At 44.1% G+C, this 24,125-nt stretch overlaps 1 protein-coding gene across 1 annotated transcript in view; it reads left to right on the forward strand.

The window, feature by feature from the left end:
* Positions 1 to 24,125, forward strand: part of Rcl1 (RNA terminal phosphate cyclase-like 1) — a 63,745-nt gene that overhangs the window by 33,192 nt on the left and 6,428 nt on the right. Inside the window, exons 4-8 of the mRNA XM_005388652.2 lie at positions 3,340 to 3,414; positions 4,569 to 4,693; positions 10,528 to 10,653; positions 15,260 to 15,416; positions 19,935 to 20,038. Of these exons, the coding sequence (XP_005388709.1) occupies positions 3,340 to 3,414; positions 4,569 to 4,693; positions 10,528 to 10,653; positions 15,260 to 15,416; positions 19,935 to 20,038 (587 nt within the window). The remainder of the gene's footprint in view (positions 1 to 3,339; positions 3,415 to 4,568; positions 4,694 to 10,527; positions 10,654 to 15,259; positions 15,417 to 19,934; positions 20,039 to 24,125) is intronic.

Genomic DNA, 24,125 nt, shown 5'->3' on the forward strand with positions numbered 1-24,125 from the left:
TTTGGGAGTATGGCCATTTTCACAATGTTGGTTCTTCCTATCCATGAGCATGGAATATTTTTTCATTCACTGAAATCTTCTTGGATATCTTTTTTCAGAGTACTGTAGTCTTCATTGAAGAGATCTTTGACTTCTTTTGTTAGATTGATTCCTAAATATTTCAATTTCTTGGATGTTATTGTGGAAGGTATGGTTTCCTTAATTGCAGACTGGTCTTGAATTCCCAACAGTCCTCCTGCCTCAGCCTCCTGAGTGCTGGGATTACAGGCGTGCGCCACCACGCCCAGCACTTTTTATTTTCCGGTACCGGGAATCAAACTCACGACCTTATGCTTGCCAGGCAGGCGCTGTGCCGCTGAGCTAAATCCCCAGCCCCCAAGAGGACAAGAAATTTGGAGAAGACAATTTCCAGGAGGCTTCTGAATCTCAATCATGTGGCACCAGAGTCTCCAGTAAATACTGACTGGTGCCAAAAGGCTGGTCAGGTGGTGGGTGAAGGGTGAATATTCTGTTCTTCCAGTTCCATACTAAGAAAGGGAAAAGAGGTGCAGTACGCAGTGTGCTGAGCATTGTTCTAGGGGCAGTGTGTGTGCATGTGTGTGATCCATATTTATCTTCTCTTTCCCTGTGTTGTTGTCACTGCTTAGACGAGGTAATTTGAGAGTGGATCTCTTCGGTTTTTAATTTGGTATGGTTCTATTCACATTTCTACCTATTCACTGCACAGTAATGGTATTTGCCTTTGCCCTGAGCTCCCACTTGGGTGAGATGTTCGCCTTTGCTCTCTATAGAGTGACAACTCAATTTCCCTGCCCCAGAACCTGCAGATCACCCTTACTCTGCTAAAATGAAAGTGTGCAGAGCGGACCAAGGCAGTAGAGCACTCAGCCCAGCCTCTCACACAGGAGGAAACTGAGGCTGTGGGCAGGTAAAGTGACCAGGGTCTTACAGCTGGTTAAGAGGCAGAGTAAAGCTCAAATCCTCGTCCACTCTTACAGCATTTGTCCCACAGCACTGAGTCTGTCGTGTCGGGTGGACAGTGATTAGGAGGTGGCGTGGCACTGGGCCTTGTGGCTGATTCAGAACAAATTATGCTTCGTCTTCTGTGACTCAGGGTGTGGGTAGGACGTGCCAGAAGAGGTGTTCTAGCTTTCGACCTTTCTTTTTCGCAGGAGAACTGGTCCTGCCTAGTTCCAGGGTAACCTACATCCTTGCATCCTTGCTCATAATTCCAGTTTAGACTGAACCCTTTTGGGTTCTACCAATCTCAGAGTCATTTTCAGTCTTATGCCAAATAACACTTACTGCATTCATCCTTAATACCTTGTGACCTAGTGACATCATAGCTGTCCTAAACTTGCAGCAATCCTAACATAGCATAATTCATTCCTCATTTTGGTAATGCTGTTGTAAACAAATCTACTGCATAGCCGGTTGTATAAAAATTAGCACAGTTATGTATAGTGTATAATAAAAATAGTAAACGACTTACTGGTTTATGTATTTACTGTGCTATATTTGTGTGTGTGTGTGTGTGTGTGTGTGTCCCTGTGTGTACATGCACACATATGTGCACACAAACTCATTGTGGTTTGAGCCTCGGCTATGTCCCTAGCTAGACTATACTTTTAATTGTTATATTAAAGTGTACATCTTCTTTTTAAAAAAGTTAATGATAAACAGCCTTGGGCAGGTCCTTAGGATTCCAGAAGAAGGCATTTTTATCATAGGAGGTGACGCTCCATGCCTGTTAGTACCCCTGGAGAACTTCCAGGGGGACACAATGACAATTCTAACCCTACGTAGGCCTACACTAATATGTGTATATGTGTGTTTGTGTCTTCATTTTTAATAAGAAAGTTGAAAAGTAAAAAATAAAAATAAAAATAGACTAAATCATATAGCCTCGATGTGTGACAGGTGGTGCCATCTAGGTTTACGCAAGGACACTCAGCTGGATGCAGTAGTGCATACTTATAATTCAGCTACTTAGGAGGCTGAGGCAGAAGGGTTGCGAGTTCCATAGCCAAACCCTGTCTCCCAAAAAGAAGTATATAAGGGTACTGTGATGTTCTCACAAGAGTAAAATCATGTAATGATGGATTTTTTACAGCGCATCCCATTGTTAAGTGATGCACAATTATATTAAGTTTTGGGGTATGTTTAGCTTTAATATTTAGTTGAAATTAGCTAATTTTTAATACTTTTTCCTTGCTACTGCCCTGCCATACCTGATCTATTGTGAACATGTTCCAGCTTCCATAGGTCATTTCTACTTCTTAATGTTTTGATATTTGAATATTTAGTTGGGGCTTGTTTTCTCTATAACATTGCATTGGAGTATTATTCTCTTGAGCAAGCCTGTTAAGAATTGTTGACAGCTTAGAGGCAGCTAGGCTTGAGGCCCTTATGTTAAATAAAGTCAAAGAAATTCAGATAATTTTTACTTTTTTGTCTGGGGCCATAGAGATAATAAGAAACAGAGCCTGGACCAGAACTAGTATTTTTCTGTGTTCTCTGCGTGTGGTGCCGGTCCTCACTGCCTCTGATAGGGTCAGCCCCACAGGGCCAAGAGGGGAATGGCCTACTCCATTGGAAACAAGTCAGAGGGTAGTTTTCCTTCCCATGTTGCAGTTGAGCAACATGCAGATTTGTTAGATATACATAATGTGAATGTCATCCTTACACTCTACAGTGAACCCATAAATGAATGTGAAAGACCTTCTGGGAGCTCTGAGTGGGAAAGAGGTAATAGCAGCAGTTGGCAAAGTCTTGCCATGAACTGTGAACGTGTTGTAATTTCAGTTTGGGGCTGTGCTGCTTCCTGTAATTTGAGGCTGGCAGTGCTTCACTGCAGCACCTTTCCATGTGGAATCGCCACCTGTGTCCAGATGCTTAGGCTAGCATTGAAGTATTTGGTTTGCTTTGACTCAGAGTGCCACTTGCTCAAACACTGAAAAGAAAACATAATAAAACAGGCTGACAGTTTCTTCCATAGAGTGTATACCATAAAAATGTGCAGAGGTCTCGGTTTGTTTTTCTCTGAGCTCAGCATTTTCTCCATCATTTTTGCAAGACGCTCACTGTGACTTCAAGGTAAGTGTTCATCTCTGTGTCATTGGTGAGGAAGGTGAGACCGAGGGAAGCCTAGTGGCTTGTAAAGTCTCAGACTTCCCTCTCATTCTGTTCTCAAGAGCAGAGCAGTTCAAAGCCAGCGTTCTTTTTCTTTACCAAACTGTATCATCTACCTGGGTGCTAAGCCTTACCTGTTTCTTGGACTTTTTCTTTCTGTCTGCCCAAAACTTAATTATACTTTTTTTCCCCTGAAATAATTTATAGGTTGATGTTCTTAAGGTAACAGCTCTTCCTCTATTGAAACAGTTTGGGATTGATGGTGAATCCTTTGAGCTAAAGGTAAGAAAATATGAACTACTGGCTGTATTTATTTGCATAAAATATTTTCTTACCAACTCTTTAAAAAAAGAGCTCTGTGGCTCAGTGTGTGTGTGTGTGTGTGTGTGTGTGAGTGAGTGACATTTGAAGTCACCATTTATCAGAAGATCCGCAGGGCTCCCGAACCAAATACTATGGGCTTTTTTTAGTTTTGTGGTTTTTGTTTTACATTTTTTGAGACAGGGTCTTGCTTGCTGTGTAGTTGAGGCTCACCTTAAACTCGCTATATAGCCCAGGCTGGCTTCAAACTGGTGACAGTTCTGCCTCAGCCTCCTGAGTGCTGGGATTAGAGATATATGACACTATGCCTGGCTCAACACTATGAACTCTGAACTGAAAGAGACCCTTTAGTGATAAAAATAGTAGCCAATAATTATGTCTCCCTTACTTTGTAGTAGGTACCTTGTGGTAGGAGGTATTGTTAACATTTTATACATATTTATTCTTGTACTTCTTGCAGTAGTTCTGGCCAATGGCAGTTAGCTAAGAGATAGAGCAACAAAGATTCTGGCCGTACTGCATCCCTACGTAGATAGAATTTGTGTCCAGGAGCTCCCAAGCTGTATATCCCTGAGAATTTTAAGTATTTCAAAATATTTAGATGTGATTTAAGCATCTGTTTGCTATTCAAAAGAATTATATCAATCCAGTATGGTAACCCTGTGCTGTTTTAGCATTTCCATTTTTTCAATTGATGTTTTTAAATATTGGAAATAGCTTTTTTTAATTACATAGGGTTTTGATACATTAGTTATTTGCATGGGAGGAGAAAAAGGTATTCTTGATGGTTAAGAAATGAGATCTGCTGTTGCAATCAGATCTGCTGATGAACTAGGATGAAAAAATAGATCCTGGTGGTGACGTGACCTGCTGGGGGTTATGTAGATGAGAGAGAGGCAAAGCCACTCCGATTTGGACTTGCTGCTGAGCATGTGTCCTCTTGCAGCCTACATGAGGTGCTGTTACTTTTGAAGGGATTAGCGAGTCGCCTGTGGAAGAGCTGTCCGTCTTGCGAGAGGAGCCCATAGATGAACCTTCCCGGGATGGGTGCCAGGGGAACCCTGCTTTGTTACATCTTGTTTTCATCCCTCTACTCCTCACATTGTTTTGTGCAGATTGTGAGACGAGGAATGCCTCCTGGAGGTGGAGGTGAAGTATTTTTCTCATGTCCTGTCAGGAAGGTCCTGAAGCCCATACAGCTCACAGATCCAGGAAAAATCAAACGCATCAGAGGAATGGCGTATCCTTTGCATTGGGTTTAGATTTCTTATTTATTTTCTTGCCTCTGTAAGAATGACTAACAGCTTTTCTTCCTCCTGAGGTTGATTATATTTTTGAAGACAATCTTGGGATAATTTTAACATGAAGTATTGTTAGTTGAGATATGTTTTATCTGCCTCACCATAATTAGATGTATTTGTTCATTCCTCCCCCCAACCCCCCAGTTAATACCTAAGCAAATGGCTGCTGTATATGAGATCTCTCCCTGGTGCTTTGGTTTGGAGGCCATGAGTATACTGCGCGCTCTCCCTCCCTCCCTCCTTCGCAAGAGCCCGTCATCTTGACTGAGGAAACAAACTGTGCAAACACAGAGTTTTGACATGAAGTGTAAAACAGCACAGGAGTGTGTGTAGAGGGCTGAGGGAGCTGAGAGTAGTGAATGGCCAATTTTATCTGGAGGATTTAGGAGGGCTGAGATAATAATTAACAATATCTGCTATTTGACTCTTACTCTGTGTACTTTGATAATCACTGTATAAATTTACTCACATCCTATTTTATAGATGGGGAAACTGAAGCTTGAGAAGCTTAAGGAATTCGTTAATAATGTCATGTGGCAGGAATGGCCGAGCTGGGATGTAAACCCTGTCAGTCTGACTCTTGAGCCCAGGCTTTTACCCTGTGCTTTTTCTATGGAAAGGAGAAGACATCTGAATGGACCTCGTGAAGTGGGGCAGGAAGAGAAGACTGCTTCAGGCCGAGAAGTGGGTCTGTGTAGATGTAACGTACTGTGGCCCTGCGGCGTGGCAAGCAGTGCAGTGTGGCTGGGATTCAGGTGGGTCGGGAGCAGCTGATGGAGAAGACGAGGGGTGAGGACAGGCAGGAGCCAGTGAAGAGCGGAGGGCCGTGCCAAGGAGCTGGGATTTATTCCAGAGGCAGTGATTGCCATCTGGAGAGTGAATTTGTACATTATGAGGGCAACCTTGGAGGTAGTGTAGAAACTTTGGCTCATGTGCAAAATTATGAAACTGTGAGTTCAAAATCACCACCTAATGGTAACCACTTAGAGGCAAACGTAACAGAGTTATTGTGCCCTAACGAGAGACAGAGTAGTAGCCAGAGGACTGGTGAGAGCTACTAGTATGACAGGTTCCAGAGGCAGAGTGGATGGGGCAGGGTTCACCCAGTCTGTGAAAGGAGCGGGGAATTGTTGAGGCTGGTTCTGGTGTTTCTTGCTAGGGACCTGAGTAAAGATACTTGCTCTGACCGTAGCTGTAAAAGTTTGGGGTGGGGTGGGATAGAGGTGAAGGTAGGTTCAGTTTTATACATAGTTTGAGGGTCCTTTCATGGAGCTCCTGGGTGATTAGTGTAGAAAGGAACTTAGATCTGTCACTTGGGATCAAGGAGAGGGCTGGAAATGATCTGTAGTCAGCTACTGCAGAATGCAGAGCAGTGTGGAATCCCGAGAGACTGCCAACACTTAAAAGCAAAAGCAAACTAAAGAGGAGAATGAAGAAAACACAGCCCCTTGGGGACCTAGGCCAGCACCTTCCAGGGCTCTGAAGAGTCAGCGTTAGATAGGTGCGTTGTGTAGAATAACGGGGAACTCTGCTTAGGGAATTCTTGGTTAGGATTTCAGATACTGAAAATGGTAAAATTCTAGGTGCTGACAAGAGGCCTCGGGGGACAGGCACTGGAGGCCGTGGAACTGGATGGGCCAGCAGTGATTTTCCTAGTGGGAGCCTGACGGGGAGGAAGTAGACCAGAAAACCTGCTTCTCGTGGGGCGGGTGGGAGCATAAACTCATCTTGCCTTTCACAGGAGGTTGGGAGATGGTTTTATTATAGGAAAGTCAGTGTGGCATGGGTTGAGTCTTCAGAGGCCTTGATTAACTTTAGCAGTACGTGGTGAACGATGTGGAATGGAGCAGGGTACACAGCTGTGAGGAGGCGGCAGTGGTTGTTGAGATGAAAGAACAAACTTGTGGCGCCGCATGAAGTTCTTCGTCAGAATCATCAGGAGCAGAAGATTATAAAAAAATCCCTGTACTGTGGTCCATTTCTGCACGGCTGACCTAGGGTGACCTAAGAAAGAGCCAAGCCTTGCCTGGATGGGAATGTGGCATGTGGAGGGCAGTGGTTCTTGTGCTGGGAACCTTAGCTCAGTGCGTAGTTCATTGGACCAGGTGGCTTCTGAAACTGGTGTTCAACTCTAACGTTCTTGGATATGGAGGACCTGGAATGAGGTCTTGAGAAGAGTATTAAGAACTGGAAGTACAATGTGACTGGATTTGTTTTTTTGAAAACCAAGTGTGTCTTTTCTACTGATCCATACCAGTCACTTAGAGATGGATCTCATTAACCGCGACGTTGTATCCCACTGTACAGAGAACTAAAACATCAAATCCTGCATCTGAGTTATTTTTCATTTCTCTCTATTATCAAAAAGTGCTGCAGTTAATTGGCTTTGTATACAAAATCCTATATGCTTTGAGGATCATTTCAGGGATTTTTACATTTTTTTTTTCTGAGTTAGTCGTACTGTATCCTTCAGGCTGGCCTTGAACTCACTATGGAGTCCAGGCTGGCCGGGAACTCATGGGACCGCCCTGCCTCAGCTTTCTGAGTGCTGGGATCATAGATGCGGGCCACCGTACTCAGTCATTTCAGGTTTTTATTGTCCTCATTTGAGATGTGTTTCCCTGCTGGTCTGTTACGGCAGTGCGCTCTGTTCGGGATCCAGTCCCTATGGTTTGGAAATGTGATTTCCAGTAGTGTGCCCTACTTTGGCGCAGTTTCGTTGTAGTGATCCAGGTTTCATGGGTGGAGACCATTGTACCAGGCTGCCCGCTGTGTTCTCTGGACTGTGTCTGCAAAAACCTCGTGAGTAGTCCTTTGATAATGGTTTGGGGACAGGGGAGCCTCCAGGATTTTATTGAGGAAAACGTAAAACTGGAAGAGCTCTGGTGTCTGGCCCCCTGGGCACAACTTTCTTTCTTCATGGCTTCTCTTGCTAGTGTTCTTTGAAACTTCCCTGTGTACTGCCTTGGCCAGAAAGGAACGTGCAAGGCCCCATATCCTTCCCCCCTGGCGGCAGAGATGGACCTCTGAGCCATCCCTGGTGCCTCCTTTCTGAGTAGCAGAGGCTTTCTCTCTACTCCCTAGAGAAGCGAGCATAGCGTCTTGCTCAAATTCCTGTCTCTAGACCAAATGTTCCAGCTGCTGGTCAGCAGAGCTGCCCATTTAATAAACAGTTGAAGGAATGTGGGTTTGAGTGATCACCTTCTTTGCCAGTTTTGGAGCCTGGGGAAAAAAAGAGCTGTCTTTGGAAAAAACTTTCGTTTTTGTGGTTTTTTTCTTGTAAGACTGGTTGACTGTTGAACTGAGGTTGATGGCTTGTTTTCCCCATCGGAGGGCTTGAGCTGAGAGAACTGGTTTTTACTGAGCTGTCCCCACCCCAGCCCCAGTTTATCTTTATCCCCTTGGATTCTTCAGAATGATGACCAACTGGCCAGGGCCTAGCAGGGTGCTGTCGTTGGTTTCTGCCAGCAGCTGTGACTGGACAGTAAGTTGCCTTTTATTGAATGTCACCCACTCTGGTTGTCCTTGCTGCCTGATGTGGAGTGAGAGAGAAAGGAACCGAGTTTCAGTTTCCTGGCGCTGTTCCAGAGCTTATGATTTGATATTTAAGAGTTAGGTGAAGAAGCTGGGATAGAAGTAGTTGAAGAGGATGAGTTGGGATTTGTGGGGCAATGTTTCCTTTACTTGACTGTAGGGAACATACTTTGGGAATATCTGCCTGCCTCCCCTTCCGTGCCCTCTCCTCCGTTCCCGTCCCCTCTCCTCCGTTCCCTCTCTTCTCCTCCCTTTCCTTTCCTTTCTCCCTCTCTTTTATGTACTCCTGGTTTTTATTATCTCTGGAGGGGTAAGAGGAAAGTGTTTTTTGAAAGTCAGATCAGTTTAATTTTGAGTAAATATCTTAAGTGGGGTTTTTTTTTTTTCTATCTTAATTCTGAACTAGAAATTCTGGCTCTTGCCACAGGTTGCTATAAGCATAAAATAAAATAATAGCAGGTATGAAAGAACTTTGGGAGTTCCGAATGCTGTGGGATTGTGGTAGGATAGTGACATCTTCTGAGCTCTTCTGAGGAGCGTGAGTAGGCTCAAGCCGCAGGAGGACAGCACCCACCGGGTGCAAAGGGCATGAGACTTGGGAGTGTTTGCTTAAAGTGTGTGTGGTCAAAAGTACGTTCTGGACAGAAGAGACGATGATGTAACTGGGCTCTGTGTGTGTATTGAAAAATTCTTCTTTGCTCTTTCCTCATTTCAGGTTTGTCCGTTGAGTCAAGTTAAATATTTGTAAGCATTTCTGAGTACAAAAGTAGTGTATTAGAGAGTCGTGAGGGACACGGAAGTAAAGCCCCTTCCTTTCTGGGTGTGTGGTCCCTTTGAAGAGTAAGAGCAAGATGTGTACATGTGAAGGCAGACCCTGTATGTTAAGTTCAAGTGGAGACCATACTATTTGCGTGCCAGCTGGAGGCCATCAGGTGAGAGGGGGAGCTCCGGGCTGGAAGAACAGGAGAAGGCAGTTCCGGTCAAAGCACCTACGCAGTTTGAATGCGTGGAGAGGGCAGGGGTGCAGGCTTGAGGAGGAGCACACTGAGCAGAGTAGAGGGTTAAAACTGCGGATGAGAGGTTAGGGGTCACTGAAATACTCAGCACGAGGGATGGCTCTGCGCACGAAGTGTTCGTGGTGGGTCAAACAGGAGAGCTAGATGCCAGGGCAAGTTCCTTGAACATGTTTTGTTTCTGTAGCTCTCATGAAAATTAAACGTGTTGTTCATGGTAACTCTTGAACAGCTGGGCAGAAACGGACAGATCACACACCTTGCTCTATCTGTGGATCTTGCCACGTGGATTTGTACTGAGGTGGTCGGAAGGCCATGTGTTATTTTTCATTTCTTTAGTCCTACAAATACAGCCCTTGACTGTACTTTGCACATTGAAAGTGCGAAATATTTAACTTTTACATTGATGCATAAGGTTAGGAAGAGTGAGTCTCTGTACAGAGTCTAATTTTAGGTACTAATTTCTATGGTCCTCAAGCACCAGACTTTTCACTTGGTTACTATTCTTTCCGCCTGCGGTGCCCTGTTGTAGAAGTGCCAGTTACCTGTATGTTTGATAATTATCAGTAACAGGTAAAGGAAGTATCATACACTAATGGAGTCATTCTTACACGATAGAAAAAAGGCTCTGTAAGTTTGAAAAACTTACTTAGACCTTTATCAACAGCAGCTGCCTTGCTCTCTCACTAAATATTTTTCTGTTTCCTTTGTCACCGTACCAGAAAGTGGATTGGGATTGGCCCAGCATTGTGAATGCACAGAATAGAAAAGTGTTCTCAGGTGTCGTATTTAAAAGAAGTCTAGGGCTGAGGGTGTAGCTCGGTAGTAGAGAGCTTGCCCAGCTTGAGCGAGATTCTGGGTTTGTTCCCCAGTACCATGGGGAAAACAAAAAAGAACAGAAAAAAGGGAGCCTGGATCATGACCTACAGAGAACCAGACATATTTACTTCTTCAAGAATTGAAGCTTTTAAGTCAGAGTTGGGGAACTCTAACTTTATATTTTCCATTCTCTAATTTTCTCATCATGACCATTTAGGCCTTTAACAGTAAGAACAAAAAATAATTGAATTATGGTATTAAAAGGTAATTAATTAAATGCAGTTGGAAAGCAATGGAATTATAAGCTCATTTGTTGTTATTCAAAAAATATTTGCCAGCTTTGGAAGTGACTTGCCTCTGTCCTAGAATCTAAGTAGCATGATGACATCCTTAACTGCAGCGCGCAGGTACTCTGTCCGTGTGTCACCTCAGATGGCAAACCGGATTGTGGATTCTGCAAGGAGCGTCCTCAACAAGTTCATACCTGATATCTACATTTACACGGACCACATGAAAGGAGTCAACTCTGGGAAGTAAGTGACTGCCTTCTGGAATATTCTTCTGCAGCTGTCTGAGGCTTTTTCACGTGCTGTCCTGAAGTTAAAACTGCCAGCTTGGAGGCTGGGCCTCAGAGGAAGAATGATTTCAGAATTAATTTCCTTCTGACTCATTGCTCTTGTCACCAACAGGCATTTCTTGAGTGCCTGTCACATGGAAAGTATCCCAGCTGCTAGTGCTGGGAGCCAAGGGTCCAGTGCTTATCTTCGGAGAATTTAAACCTGTCTGTTAACAAACTGCCTCAGGTTTTAAATGACGTCTGCACTCTGCTCCATCAAAAGATGGAGGTGGACAGAATTCTTCTGCCCTGAGCAAATAGAGAATGGGGAGAAATCCTTTGCTGTCTAACTGCAGTTCAGCCTTTCTGTCCATCTGTGGGGCAAACGCTCCTAGATCCAGAGCAAGTTGTTGCAGATTTCAGTTGTTTCAATTTCAATTTACTTAAAGCTGTCGTGACTATAAATAAATAAATGAAAGAAATAGAAATTTTAAAAATTTAATAAAGAAAATCAGACTGAAAATAAAAAACAATGATTTATATAATAAAAATGCCTACTTTAGGGTTTGCTTGTATATTTAGAAACCAGGAATTTAGGGATTACAAAAATATTTAGCGAAAAACTGAAGGAACAGTATAGTGAATACCTGTGTATCTTCCTGTTGCTTTTAATTCACAGTGAATATTTTACCGCTTTTGCTTTACTTCTTTCTGAGTTTTCTTTTCTGCTGAGTCATTTTAGTATGAATGATGGCAACGTTGTTTTGAATCTAAAATTTTCAGGTCCTGTCTCCTAAAAACATCAGAGTCCACGGTTAGCTACTGTGAGTTAAGAAGTCACCTTTTCCTAAATGGCAGCAGAATTGATCCTTTTCATAGCTTTCCATCCAAGGTTTCTTTTAACTTCTGCAAAAAGAAGGAAAGAGAGAGGAGGTGGGGTGAGGGGTTGAGTGGGAGTGCAGGTCTTTGACTTTCCTGAGGCCCAGGGGGAAGATGAAGAGGTATCAGCAGGTCAGTGATGGGCCGTAGTCCAAAGGAACAGGGGTAGTGTTGTCAGAGGGTAGGGCTGGGAAAGAGTTTGCATACAAAACTTACCTTTTCTTCTGCACCATTGGAAATGTTAATGATGGTCCCAAACCTTTGATTTATTGCTCTAATATTAGCAGTCTTTTCCTCATTTACAAGTGAAGGTGATAATGTTTGCATTCCAGAGTTATTATAAGCATTAAAAGATCATATAAGTGACTAGGCATGGTTGTGTAATCCCAGTGCTGGAAGGCTGAGGCAGGAGGATTGCAAATTCAAATCTATCTAGCCTGGGCAACTTAGTGGCTCAGTGAGACCCTGTCTCTAAAAGGGGAATGGAGGGTGGGGTGGACTGGGGATATAGCTCACTACAAAGGCCTTCTGTTCAATCTCAGTACAGCAAAAGCCAAAATAAAACATGTATGTAAGCTTTTAATACAGTGCCTCACAAGTATTAGGTGCTACAGCGTGATACCCGCGCATGCTGGTTTTTCCGTTCCTCCTCCATAGGTATGGAATATGTGTCAGCCGTCAGCTCTTTCCTGGAAAGGTGATTGCAGGTGCTGGCAGAGGCTAGGGGAGGCTAGGGAGCTGTAAGAGCTGTGTGAATGCCCTGATCTTCTCAGGCCCTTCTCTGTCTGCTCTTAGCTTTACCAAAGAGTGGACAGTCATAAAGCAGAGCAGCCGAGAAGTCCACGCTGCCTCCCATTAGCTATAATGTGGCTTTTTAATAGTGCCACTGACTCAGTTGACCATAATGCGCCATCAGGGTCCGTACTGCTAATAGTGAGTAGAAGCCTTACATCTGGATGAAGCTATGGCTGTGCAGTCTTGTGAGTCACCAACTCCAACCTTCATTTTAAAAAGTGCATATAAAACAATGTATGATTTGTATTTAGTTTTCTAAATCTCAACTTACAGATGAAGAATGTTGGTTTTCCTTTTCTGTTGTGAAATTATGAAGTCCTGGCTGGATGGGTGTTTTCCTCTTGTTTCAGTGCTGTGTGCACCTAAGTTAGGCTTGTTCAACTGCGGCGGCAACCATATGTTATGGCCATGGCCTAGAATCCTGGGGCCCAGTGGCTCTTGGGGGCTTTTCTCAGCACTTTGACCAGCGTGTGCATCAGTCCAGTGTAGCCCATTTTGACTCTCATAGTAACTTTTTTAAAAATCCAGTCCTTTACCAGTTGGAAAGCTCCAGTGAGGTGGCCTGATGAGAGGCTGCTTTGTCAATATAACACGCAACAGCCCTGATAATGTACATAACCCCAGTCTGGCGGGGATTGGAGCAGTGTAAATAGAGGTTAATGTGTGTTCTGTGTTTTCTCTAAAGTTCCTAACATAACAGTCTGATTAAAGACAAAATTCATTATAATGACAAGTCCCGCAAAAAATGTACATGCATGAATCATTTAGAAAGGAAGATATGTGGGTTAAAGCAGCAGTGCCCCCCTACCTTGCTCTGTTTTTTGTTCTCTGTGTTTCTGTGCCGCTGCTTCTATTATAAGCTGGATGTCCTCACCCTCCTCCTGGTCAGATGACTTACAGGCAATTCAGGATGTCACTAGAATTTTCTAGGTGCTGTTTGATTGTTATGCAAGATTCAGAATGCCCTTGAACTTCTGCTTAAATGCATAACTGGCTGCGTCCCCTTGCCTTGACAGGTGTTACTGATCCTTGACTAAATAGACAGTTGAATTTTTCTGAAGAAATTAAGGATTGGCCAATGTAGTTCTTCTACATAGTGAGCTCTTATTGTGTATGTAAAACATTAACTTTACACAGGTGTTTGAAGGTAAGTGTTTTGGCTCGTCTTTTATCAACACACAGAGGTATCTTATGAAGAGTGTCGAATTGTGTTAAAGGAGGCAGGTCTGTCTTGTGGTTGCTCATGGGTTGTGCTACTGGGAAAGTGGCTGCATCTTGATGACATATCTGCTTAAAAGGTGTTGGGCAAAGTAGGTGTCTTAGTTATTTTTCTCTTATTGCTGACACAAAACACCTGACACCCAAAGTTACAGGAGGAAAGGTTTATTTAGCTCACAATTTGTAGAAGTTTCAGTCCATAATCAGTTGGCTCTAAGGCAGGGTGGAACATGGCAGAGGGGCAATAGTTCATGATGGTGGAAAACAGCAAAAGCAGCAAGTTAGAGTGAGACAAGCCTCTTTCTGTGTAGGCAGTCTGCCGGGATTAGCTCGTGCCAGTCCAATCAGTGGACTGATCCACCAGTCACCCACCCTTAATCACACTCCAGATTCAGCCACCTCCAAAAAGCCTCTCTCTTTCTGTCTGTCTGTCTCTCTCTCTCTCTTTTGGTCTTTTTGAGACAGAGTTTCACTGTGCAGTTCAGGCCGGCCTTGGACTCACTTTGTAGCCCAGCCTGGCCTCAAACTTGCAGCGATACTCCTGCCTCAGTCTCCTGAGTGCTGGGATTATAGGCGTGTGCCATCATGCCCAGCAGCCACCTCCAGAAAAACAACCCTATGCCACATGGGGCTTTAGTGGGACATCTATATAGAAACCATAACAGTAAATTTGAAGCATTTTAGGATTTGATCTTAGGATTTGATCTAGGCATCTTGGAACTTTGTGGAGAGATTCTTGTTTTGAGATTCTTGTATTGTTTATAGGCTGATTCCTTCAAGGTTAAAGTGGTTGTTGCTAGGTTCTGTGAGGGCAGAAACTTGTGTTACCGAGGTACCCATGGTTCCTGGCTCTTAGCAGCCTTCCCTCAGATGCCTGTTGGTTACCTGAGCAAATGGGTCACACAGAGTCCTGGACAAGAAGGGTGTTTGGTTCGGGTGTTGGGTGATAGAAACACTGGGAGAGATCATAGTGCCAGCTCACTTACTTGATTAATTGAATTCTGAGTTCAGAGCTTTCCTTTGGGGCAGAAACGTAAAGGTGTGCCTTGTCCAGCCTGTTCTGGGTTGTGTCATATTTTTCACTACAGTGTTCTCAAGTAGAGTTTTAACTAGGCGGCCTCCAGGCCCCTTACATCTCTTGGGTTAGCTGCGACTGAAGGTTGAATTCGTTGCTTTGGAGTCTTAAGACTTACATTTGAAGCAGAATCTCAGTCACTTTCTAGCTGTGTGTGGACTTGGTTCCCACAGGTTAATTGTGACATTTCCTCATTTGTAAAATGAAGACAGTAACAGCTACTCTGCATGGTTGTGATTCCTAGGTATTATTTGCAAAGCCCTTACAGTTACCAGAAAGCGGGTGCCCTCCATGTCTGGCAGGCCTGGTAACATTCTCGTGTGCGGCTGGCTGTTGAGAACTTGCCGTAGGAGCTGTCACAGGGTAGGAGGGACGGGAGAAGGAAAGGGAGTGAGGACGCATAGGAGAAGCAAAGCGTATTGCCCCCTCTTGGTTCCACCGTGTGTGGCCCCAGTAATCATCTGTATTTCTAGTGCGAGCTAGCCGTCACTCTCATAAGGCTTAAGGGAACCAGAACCAAGTCTTGAAATGCCGTGAAAACCATGTTGGTCTTCTCTTTCTATTTGTTGGGATGTGTGCCTTCACCTACTCTGTGTCTGTGCCTTCGAACCCTCAGGTCTCCAGGCTTCGGGTTGTCACTGGTTGCTGAGACCACTAACGGCACCTTCCTCAGTGCTGAACTGGCCTCCAACCCCCAGGGCCAGGGGGCGGCAGTGCTTCCGGAGGACCTCGGCAGGAACTGTGCCAGGCTGCTGCTTGAGGAGATCCACAGGGTATGTGTGTCCTCAGCCTGTGTGGGTGCTCAGAGGAAAACAGTCTGCAAAAAGCAGTTCTGCGCCCTGCATTCCTGTTCTTCAGGGGTGTGAGCCAAGGAGTTAACCTGTGCCTGTGCTTTAAACAATTTCGCTTTAACTAGTTCAGTGCATCAGTTCAGCTAGTCAGTGAGCAGGAATCCAGCTTCACTGGTTTGGGACACAGAGCAGGTACCTTGCCTTGGGGGCCGAGGAGAGATCTAGAACAGAGGCATGGAAGAAAATGAAGGTTAAAAGAACACAAAGCAGGTAGGGTGAAGGTAGGGAACCGTTTCTCAGTGCCGCCAGTCTTCGTGGGAATGGGAAATCATCGCTTTCTGATTTTTCAAGAGAAACTCAAAATTTATATTTGTGTGTGGCAGTTGATTCAGATGCCAGATAATATCAAAAGGCTCTATTTTGCGGCGTGTTCTAGAGCATACAAGGATGTTTAGGGAAGGTAAGCCTGTGTCGCAGTACGCTGGGGGCTTTGGAAAGTGTGAGAATCTGGGACCAGAGACCGAGCGCTGCAGTGATGAAGACAGACCTGACCGTTTTGCTTCTGCAGCTCAGATCAACCTGCCTTCTCAGCGGCCATCGTCTTTCTGTGTCAGTTCATTCATACAAGCGGTACCTCAGTCTGCACACACTTTTACTGCTTCCCTAAAATAGGTGAACTGATGAAAGTAAGGAAGAAACTGTGAGGGAAGGGGAGCTGGCGGCAGGAGGAACACGAGGCCTTTGCTTGAAGATACAGTCTCTGAGATCCTGCCTACCTGAAACCTGGTTTCAAAATTCCAGTTAGTCTGTACCCTCTTTTTTTACAAATTTTTTTTCAGTACTGGGAATAGAACCCAGGGCCTGTGCGCTGAGCTACAGCCCCAGCCCTTTTTGTTTCGTATTGTGAGACAGTCTCCGTAGGTTGCCCCAGCTAGGCTCGCACCCATAGTCTTCCTCTAGCTGCTACAGTGCTAGATTACAGGTATGTGCTGCCACGTCTGCACTGTTTTGCCTTGGTTTTGCATCAGGAGGGCAAAGGCTTTTCCTACACGTACAGAGCCCGGTCAGGGCGTCTCTCTGCTCTGGGTGTCAGGCTTCACACTCTTCAAGACCACTAGTGAGACCTGCACTCGGGGTTGCTTGCTGTTTAAGGATATATAACGTTAGTAAATTGACTCTCTTCTACATCTGAGAGTGTTTTTTGTATCTTCATACTTATCTTTTTCTTCCTGGTTCTTAGTCATCTCTTTATTTCCAAGGAGTTTCTGTCCTGTTTGAAGTAACAAAAAAATCACATCCGAGTCCAGTGAATAAAATAGGTTAAGTGGGTTCAATAGCAGTTTTGTTTTTCCTTTCAGTCCTTCTTCTTGCATTGGTTCAGTTTGTCAGTCCCTGAGAGAGAGAAGCCCAGGTCATGGGTATTGCTCAGAAGGAAGCCTGCGGGCACCGTCTGCTCCCCAGATCCCAGTTATATGCCTGAAAATGTCTCCTTTGGAACAAGTGAGACAAGTGAGAATGAACTGTTTCAGAATTAATCAAAGTTAAATATTTGGAATGGCTCTATTTAGTGTCCAGTTAGTTAAGAATGGAAGACAAAGCGCCTACAGGTGTCCCCTCAAGAGGACTCCAGCCTCTGCTCTCACCACGCAGCTGGGAAGGGGTAGAGGAAAGAGCTGAAATCCTCAAGGTGCAAGTTTTCTGACATGGATTTTGTGCAAAGTCTGCCACAGACTTTTTTGGTGCTCAGTCAGTTCCTTTTTGATAGTAACTTAAGTCATTTTGGAGGGGGAGTCTGTAGTAACTGAAAGTTTGAGGGTAAACGAAGAGGTTGCTCTCCCTCTTTGTTCGTGAAATCTGCCATCTGCACACAAGGGGAAAAAAGCTGCATGTGGTGTTTGTGGGGGCTCAGGGAAACTCATTGTTGATTTGTGCAGGCTTGCTTTGCTGGTCCTGCGGTGGCTGGCAGGCTTCTGTCCCTTTCTAGAAGACCCTAGAAGAACTGAAAGCATCACATCACAGAGCATAGTGGAATCCCATGGGCGCAGCTGGAGTTTGGATTTCATGGCTCCATAAATAGCAGAGTGTTAGCCTTAGGGTGAAAGCACAGCCCGCCAGGCCATGAGAGGAAACACATACAGTCTGGGTTAGGGTATTATTATTTTCTTTTCTCTGATTGAGGTTTTCATTAAGCCATTCTATTGTTCCTGGGTCATATTTATTTTGTTTCATCGTTAAGAAAACTTTTTGTGTGTGTCTGTGATCTCTAATTAGTAGAAGGATTCAAAAACTCCACGTTTTTTTTGAATAATTCTTTACAGATCTGTGATGCAATGTGAGCAACAAAAACTCACCCATTTTGAAGGTGCTGTTATATTTACCAAAGTTTTAAGGCTTTGACCCAATTCCTCCTATTCATCAGTTACCACGTTTTCTCCATTCTGTATCAGGCTTGCTGGAAGTGCCCTTTTCTTTGTGTCTGTTTCCGTGCTCCATCCACTGCCCACCCTTCCTGCTTGCTCCCCCGCACCCACATTCCCATCCCTCCTCCATCAGACCTGGCTTGTGTGTGGAAACTGGCTGTCCTGCCTGCCGGAGAGGAAGACCTTTCCACCTCCTCTCCAGCCTGTGTCTCACTCTCCCTCCAAACACTGGTCTGATCTCGTCACTCTTCTGTCAGAGACTTCCCTGGCTCCTCACTTCCCTGAGATAAAAGTCAGAACTCTGGACTCAGTTAGCCCAGCCCTGCCTGAGTCTGGCCAGCCCACCTTCTCTGTACAGTTGGGCGCGGCTCCAGGCTGTGCCACACTGGCCCCAGCTCATTATTTCCTCCGTCTTGCTGCTTTCCTTCCTCCCGAAAGCCTGGCCATTTTTCCAGGGCTAGATAAAGTCTCTGCTTCCTAAAGCAGCCTCCCTCTAATGTTGGGTGGCTGACACCCTGCACCCCATGTCCCCACCATTCTGTGCTGCAAAGTTCTGTGCATGGCCCCTAACATATTTATTGTATTAAAATACTACTCTAATACCTGTATGAATTAGTTAAAAATAGTGCAGTAATAGCATAGTGATAGGAAACAGGTACTAAAGAGAATAGTTTAATTTTAGGGAATCTTCTGAAGGGGAACAGAATTAGTGTTTTTGATCAGATTTCCTGGGTTGTTTTTTTTTATGGAAAAGGAAGTTTTGTTCTAAATTTCCCTGAGTCAGATGAACATTGTTCCTGTTCTTTGTTAAAACTTAGGTAATTTAGGTAGACCAATAGATTTTCATCAAGGCCAGTAGTAAGATAAACTCCCTTTTCCCCCCTATATCCTTGTCAGGGCTCCTAAATAAAGTCTGACAGCTGGAGAATGAGTATTTGCATCAGAGAGTTGATTTGTTCCCTAACTTACATGCATTTAAAAAGAAGGGGTTTTTCCCTATAAATAGTGCTGGCCAGCTGTTCTGTTCTAGTCCAGCCTCAGATAGCAAAGTACCATGGGTTGGAACTAGATTTTTGTGGTGACTTATGCAAAGGAGTGAAAATTCCTGGTCATCCTGCTCACACACAGTATAATGTGAGTTTAAATTGTTGTAAATAAAGTTATGTCAGAAAGAATGATCAGAAATAAAGTCACAGATTTAATCCCCAATAGTGGGTAGACTCGAGTCAGCCAAAATGATTGAGAAAATGAAGACTGAAAGGAGAAAAACAACCAAAGCCATTGTGCCTCAGGAGGAAGATTTTGAAGAGAATTCTAGTCTGCTTACTGATTTGGAAGAAAAAAGAAGAGAAAATTCCAGGAATAATGGATAAATAGTAATAAGCGTGGGGAGCTGGCGAGATAGCTCAGTGACACAGCGCCTGGCTGGCAAGTGCAAGGTCCTGAGTTCGATTCCCGATACAAATAATAATAATAATATAAGAAGAAGACGGTACTACTACTACTAATAATAATAATAAAAGAAGAAGAAGCATGGAAGGATCTGACCATAGCAGCACTCCAGGTTCAAGGCACACAGGAAGAAGTAAAGAAGAGCTTCGAAGAGCATTGAGAGCAGTTTCTGAGAGTGTTATAGTGAGTGTAGGAGAGCTGAAAGAGTGTAAGATGCTTTAAAGGTAAAAAGCCTTTTGTTGTCAGATGGTGTTTTCTGAGGCAGATTAGACGAAGGTAAGCATCATTCACTAACCCCTTAGAATTCATCTACTAGGAGCCATTAGACCTTTTCTGCTTATACTTGATAAAATGGCCCACCTCTGCTCCAATTTCTAAGGGAAAGTTTTACTTTTTTCTAGATTCTCTTAAGGAAATTTGAATGTTCATTTTGATATCTCAGTTACTATAATCGCATCGGTTAACTGTTAGTTTATCCTCCTCAGGCTAGCTGATGCAATGCTTACTCTTCTCAGACTGTGTTCTGTGGGTGCTAATGTTCAGAGTATGTTTCTGGTCTCCCCCCTTGCATCACGTTTCCATTTCTGGTTTGTACAGTGATTAATCATTAAAGTGTTTGTATTTACAGGGTGGATGTGTAGACTCAACCAACCAGAGCCTGGCTCTGCTGCTTATGACCCTTGGACAGCAGGACGTTTCCAAAGTCCTGCTAGGACCAATTTCGCCTTATACGTAAGTTATTTTCTTTCAACTTTGTCACTCTGTCCCGTTTAATTTTGTACTTACACAAAATGACAGAGATGCGTTGTTCATAGCCTGTCATATGACCACCTGCTTGTATTGACCCTTTAATGAGCCAACACTTGCCACTCTTAACCTGGAGTTTATTTTTATACTTGTCTTCCTTTCTGACTTCCTCCCCAGCTGTCATTCCTGTGTAATTAAACTTGCATCATATATATTAGAAGGGCCAGGGATGTAGCTCAGTGCATAGGCGCCTGCCTGGCAAGTGCAAGGTCCTGAATTCGATTCCTGGTACCAAAAAAAAGATATATGTTGGACAGTTCTTTTGTCTGTGCTTCAGATTTTATTTCCATTTTTGTGGCAAACTTCTGATTCTCTACGGCTTGAATTTTGTTCTTAGTTTTTTAAATCCCTGTTTTCCATAGCAGTCTCACTTGCTGTGGTAAATGGGCTTTCTTTTAGATGACAGAGTATAAGCTGGCTGGAAAAGATGAAGAAGGGCAAAGTTCATGGTAATGCTACTAGGCTAGTCAGGAAATTATAGAGGTGACTTGGGTGTTTTTAGCAGAAATTGATTGCTGATTGTGTAAAGCAAGCATTCTCCAAAGTAGTCAGGCAGACGTGAATTATAAAGAGAACAATGTCAAGAAGAAAGAAAGAAAGAAAGAGAAAGAAAGAAAGAAAGAAAGAAAGAAAGAAACAAAGAAAGAAAGAAAGAAAAAAAGAAAAGAAAAGAAAAGAAAGAAAAGTGGGAGAGACCGACGGCGCAGTGAAAGAAGCATTTCTCACCTGTAATAGCGAGATGGATGAAAACCTGCCGGAGGACTGACACAGCGTGTGCGGCAGAAGCACACATGTGTGCACAGACTGCGCGGTGATTATATGCCATCTGTGGCAGTAGGCTGGGAGGGAGGAAGTCCTCAGCTAGACATGAGACTGAACTGTCCTTTTTCGGTTATCATGGTACCGATGCTGTATGTCTGAAAGGTACAGTACTGTGATAACTGAAGAATGGTGGTGCCATCACGTTGAGAAAGACAGGGCTGCAGCGAGCCCTGCAGCAGTGTGGCTGGCCTTAGGGCGTGGAAGCCAGGAGTCTGCAGAGAGGTTTTTTGGGGAAGGCTTTCTTTTATTTTTAATTCTTGAGTTGGTGATGGGGGAGGAGTTTTTGGAAGAGGAAAATGGAGGCGAATACATTCTGTTAGTAGTGGGGGAGACTGATAAGCAGGAGCCGGCGAGCAGCACAGTATCTCTTGATAACACGTGTAAAGTATTTCACAGGGCAGGAAACCTAAACTTGAGTAATCCTTGGTGACGTGCTAGCAGCAGGAGTCAACACTGCTGAAGTAGACTTGGTGGTGGAGTGTTTGGAGAGGAGGCAAGAGCCGGGGAGCAGCGGCCCACGTGCAGAGATTCATTTCCCATAGAGTGTGCTGCAGCTCCTGGTAGCCGGACCACCCTGAGTCCCACTGGCTTTTCTGCCGGTGTCCTTGCTGCTGAGATCCCCGCACTGCTTTGGGGCCATAGAAGGCCTTACGGCTCACACGGCAAGCCTTGTCTCAAAATGTGTATGGTTCTGGGACATGGGCTTTGGCAGAACATTACATGAGAATGAAAAAAAAAAGAAAAAAAAAAAATATATATATATGAGAGACACTTTTTTTTTAACTTTTGGAGAATTTCTCCAGGGCATTTTATACTCTATGTAGACCCTCAGCTTGACTGATGATGGTAAAATGTGATGGGACATTTTTAAAAGTTCCTGTGTTAGATCGGCATGGTAATGCACCCCTGTAACCAATCCCAGCATTGAGGCAGGAAGATCACTGAGAATTCAAAGCCAGCCTGGGGTAGCGAGTTCAAGGCCAGCCTGAACTACATTGTGAGACCCTGTCTCAGAAAACCAAAAAGACAAAATAAAAATACAATAAAAGTTCCTGTGTCATCCTTAGCACACCTTTCACCAAACATTAATTGCAGTGTTTCTAGAAACCTTGCCTACATGGCTATAGCTCCAGTTCGGCCACATTTCTCCTTCACTGTAATTACCTGCCTCCACGTTAAACACAGAGGGGCCTGTCACAGGGCAGGAAAGGGTAGCCTCCCTGGTATAAGGGGGAGGGAGGGAGGAAAGAAGGGTATTTTCAAGAAAGCTGTATTTCTGCCTTTTATCATCATGGAAGGTTTCCAGTGGCCCAAAACAATCAAGGTGGAAGGCGGTACTTCATCGGCATAATTACACCCTGTTCATGGGTGCATTTCAGGGTGAAATGGGACTGTCCATAGTCGGGGCCTCCTTGATAGAGGGATCAGTTTATTCTAGTTGGATGCAAGAGCTTTGGAGACCAAAATATTACGTTTATTTTTATGTGCAAAGTCATTGGACTCTGTTTTATGGAACTTCACGTTTCTAAAGAAAATTAGAAGCAAGACCCTCTTTGGTTGTTAAAAAATGTATTTCTTCTGGCAGGTTGTACATGTTTTGATTTGTATAAATAGTGCTTTTAATGTCTGTTTGCAGAACATTGGGATGAAGAGGGATGCATTTTCTTTCAGTGTGGCTTGCAAATTCTCTCTGGAAAGTGTGTCTGTGTTCCCTTTCCTCTGCCCACTGTCTTGCTTCAGGAGGTGGTTGTTAGTGGTTTTCTGACGACTTGAGAAAGTCAACCTTCATGTGTGAAAATCTTGAGAGAGGCCAAGGACATTTTTTTTTACTAGAATAAAATAGTTTTGCCTGATTCATTGCTATGTGGAGAATCTATTTCTGTTAAATTCGTTGAGGGTTTTGTTTTTTGGTGGTTTATAGTTGGTAACAGTGGCTCAGTGCTGTGCTCAAAGAGCTTAATTTTACAATTTATACTTTAAGAATTGGATTAACAGCAAGAAAAATGGCTATCAAAGAGTATCTTAGCGCTTTTAGGAACTGGATGGGACAGAGGATGCCATGGCTCTGCAGCTTGCCAGTGTGCAGACCTTGGAGTCTGGCCTGTCTGGGCTTGAGCCAGAGCGCTGCCATGAAGCCACTGGCGGACTGTGATGTGGTCTGAGCGTCTCTGAGTTTTATCTGTGGGTAAGGTGATGGCTCTGGAGTCATGGGCTGTGGAGCCCGTGTGAAGTTTAAGTGAGTTTCAGTGCTTCGTGCTCCTGGCGGCATGTCTGAGGAGCTCAGTCATTACTGGAAGCCTTGATTCCTGCCTGGACACCCCGGCCTACTCTCTTCTCCTTTTGGAAGCTTATGACTAACTTCCTTCAGTCACACTGACTTTGTTTAGTAACGTGACTGGAGGAAGTTAGTCATACAGTCCGTGCACGTATCTTATTTGCTATTCCTAAGGTTCCCAAGAATTCTGTAAGGCAGCTGTTTATTAAACAAACATGGTGCTTACTATAAGCTAGATGTTGTTTCCTTTTTCCCCCCGTTTCTTTTGCTTTTGCTTTGCTGAGCTGAGGATTGAACCCAGGATCTCATGCATATCAGAGAAGCACATTTGGACAGTCTGCATTTTTCATCTTCAGCCCCCATACCGTTTTATTGTTCTCTTTTGGGTTTTTTTGGTACTGGAAATTGAACTCATGTTCTTGCACTTGCCAGGCAGGTGCTGTGCCACCAAGCTGTATCCCCTGCCCCTACCCTGTTTTAAGTGCTTTAACTCTAGTTTTCAGCATAACCCTATGGGTGTATAAGGCAGATACTATTATGCACTCGGTCTTACAGGTGATAGGCTTGAGGCATGCAGAGATCATGTCACATTCTAGAGACACACACACAGGAAGTGGGGTTCAGACCAGGACAGTTTCATCTGGGATTGCTGCTTCCCTAACCACTGGGTCTTATGTAAGATCTGGGATTCCATCCATTATCATTGAACTCCCAGCACTTTGCCTGAGGCAGGATGCCATGCTGCATTTTTTCAGAAAAGTTCTTTCAAATTTTGTTGTAAATGGATCTCTTCCTGTCTTTAGTTGGAAGTTGGAAACAGACCCTGCCACTGTTTTTTCCTGACAGCTCTCTATTACTTGTGAAAGTTTAACTCTCCTTGTTGAACTCTGGCTGATGAGAGTGTCTTGGACCACC

The sequence above is a fragment of the Chinchilla lanigera genome, unplaced genomic scaffold (assembly GCF_000276665.1).
Source record: "Chinchilla lanigera isolate Chin_1 unplaced genomic scaffold, ChiLan1.0 scaffold00033, whole genome shotgun sequence".
In the NCBI taxonomy this organism is placed as follows: domain Eukaryota; kingdom Metazoa; phylum Chordata; class Mammalia; order Rodentia; family Chinchillidae; genus Chinchilla; species Chinchilla lanigera.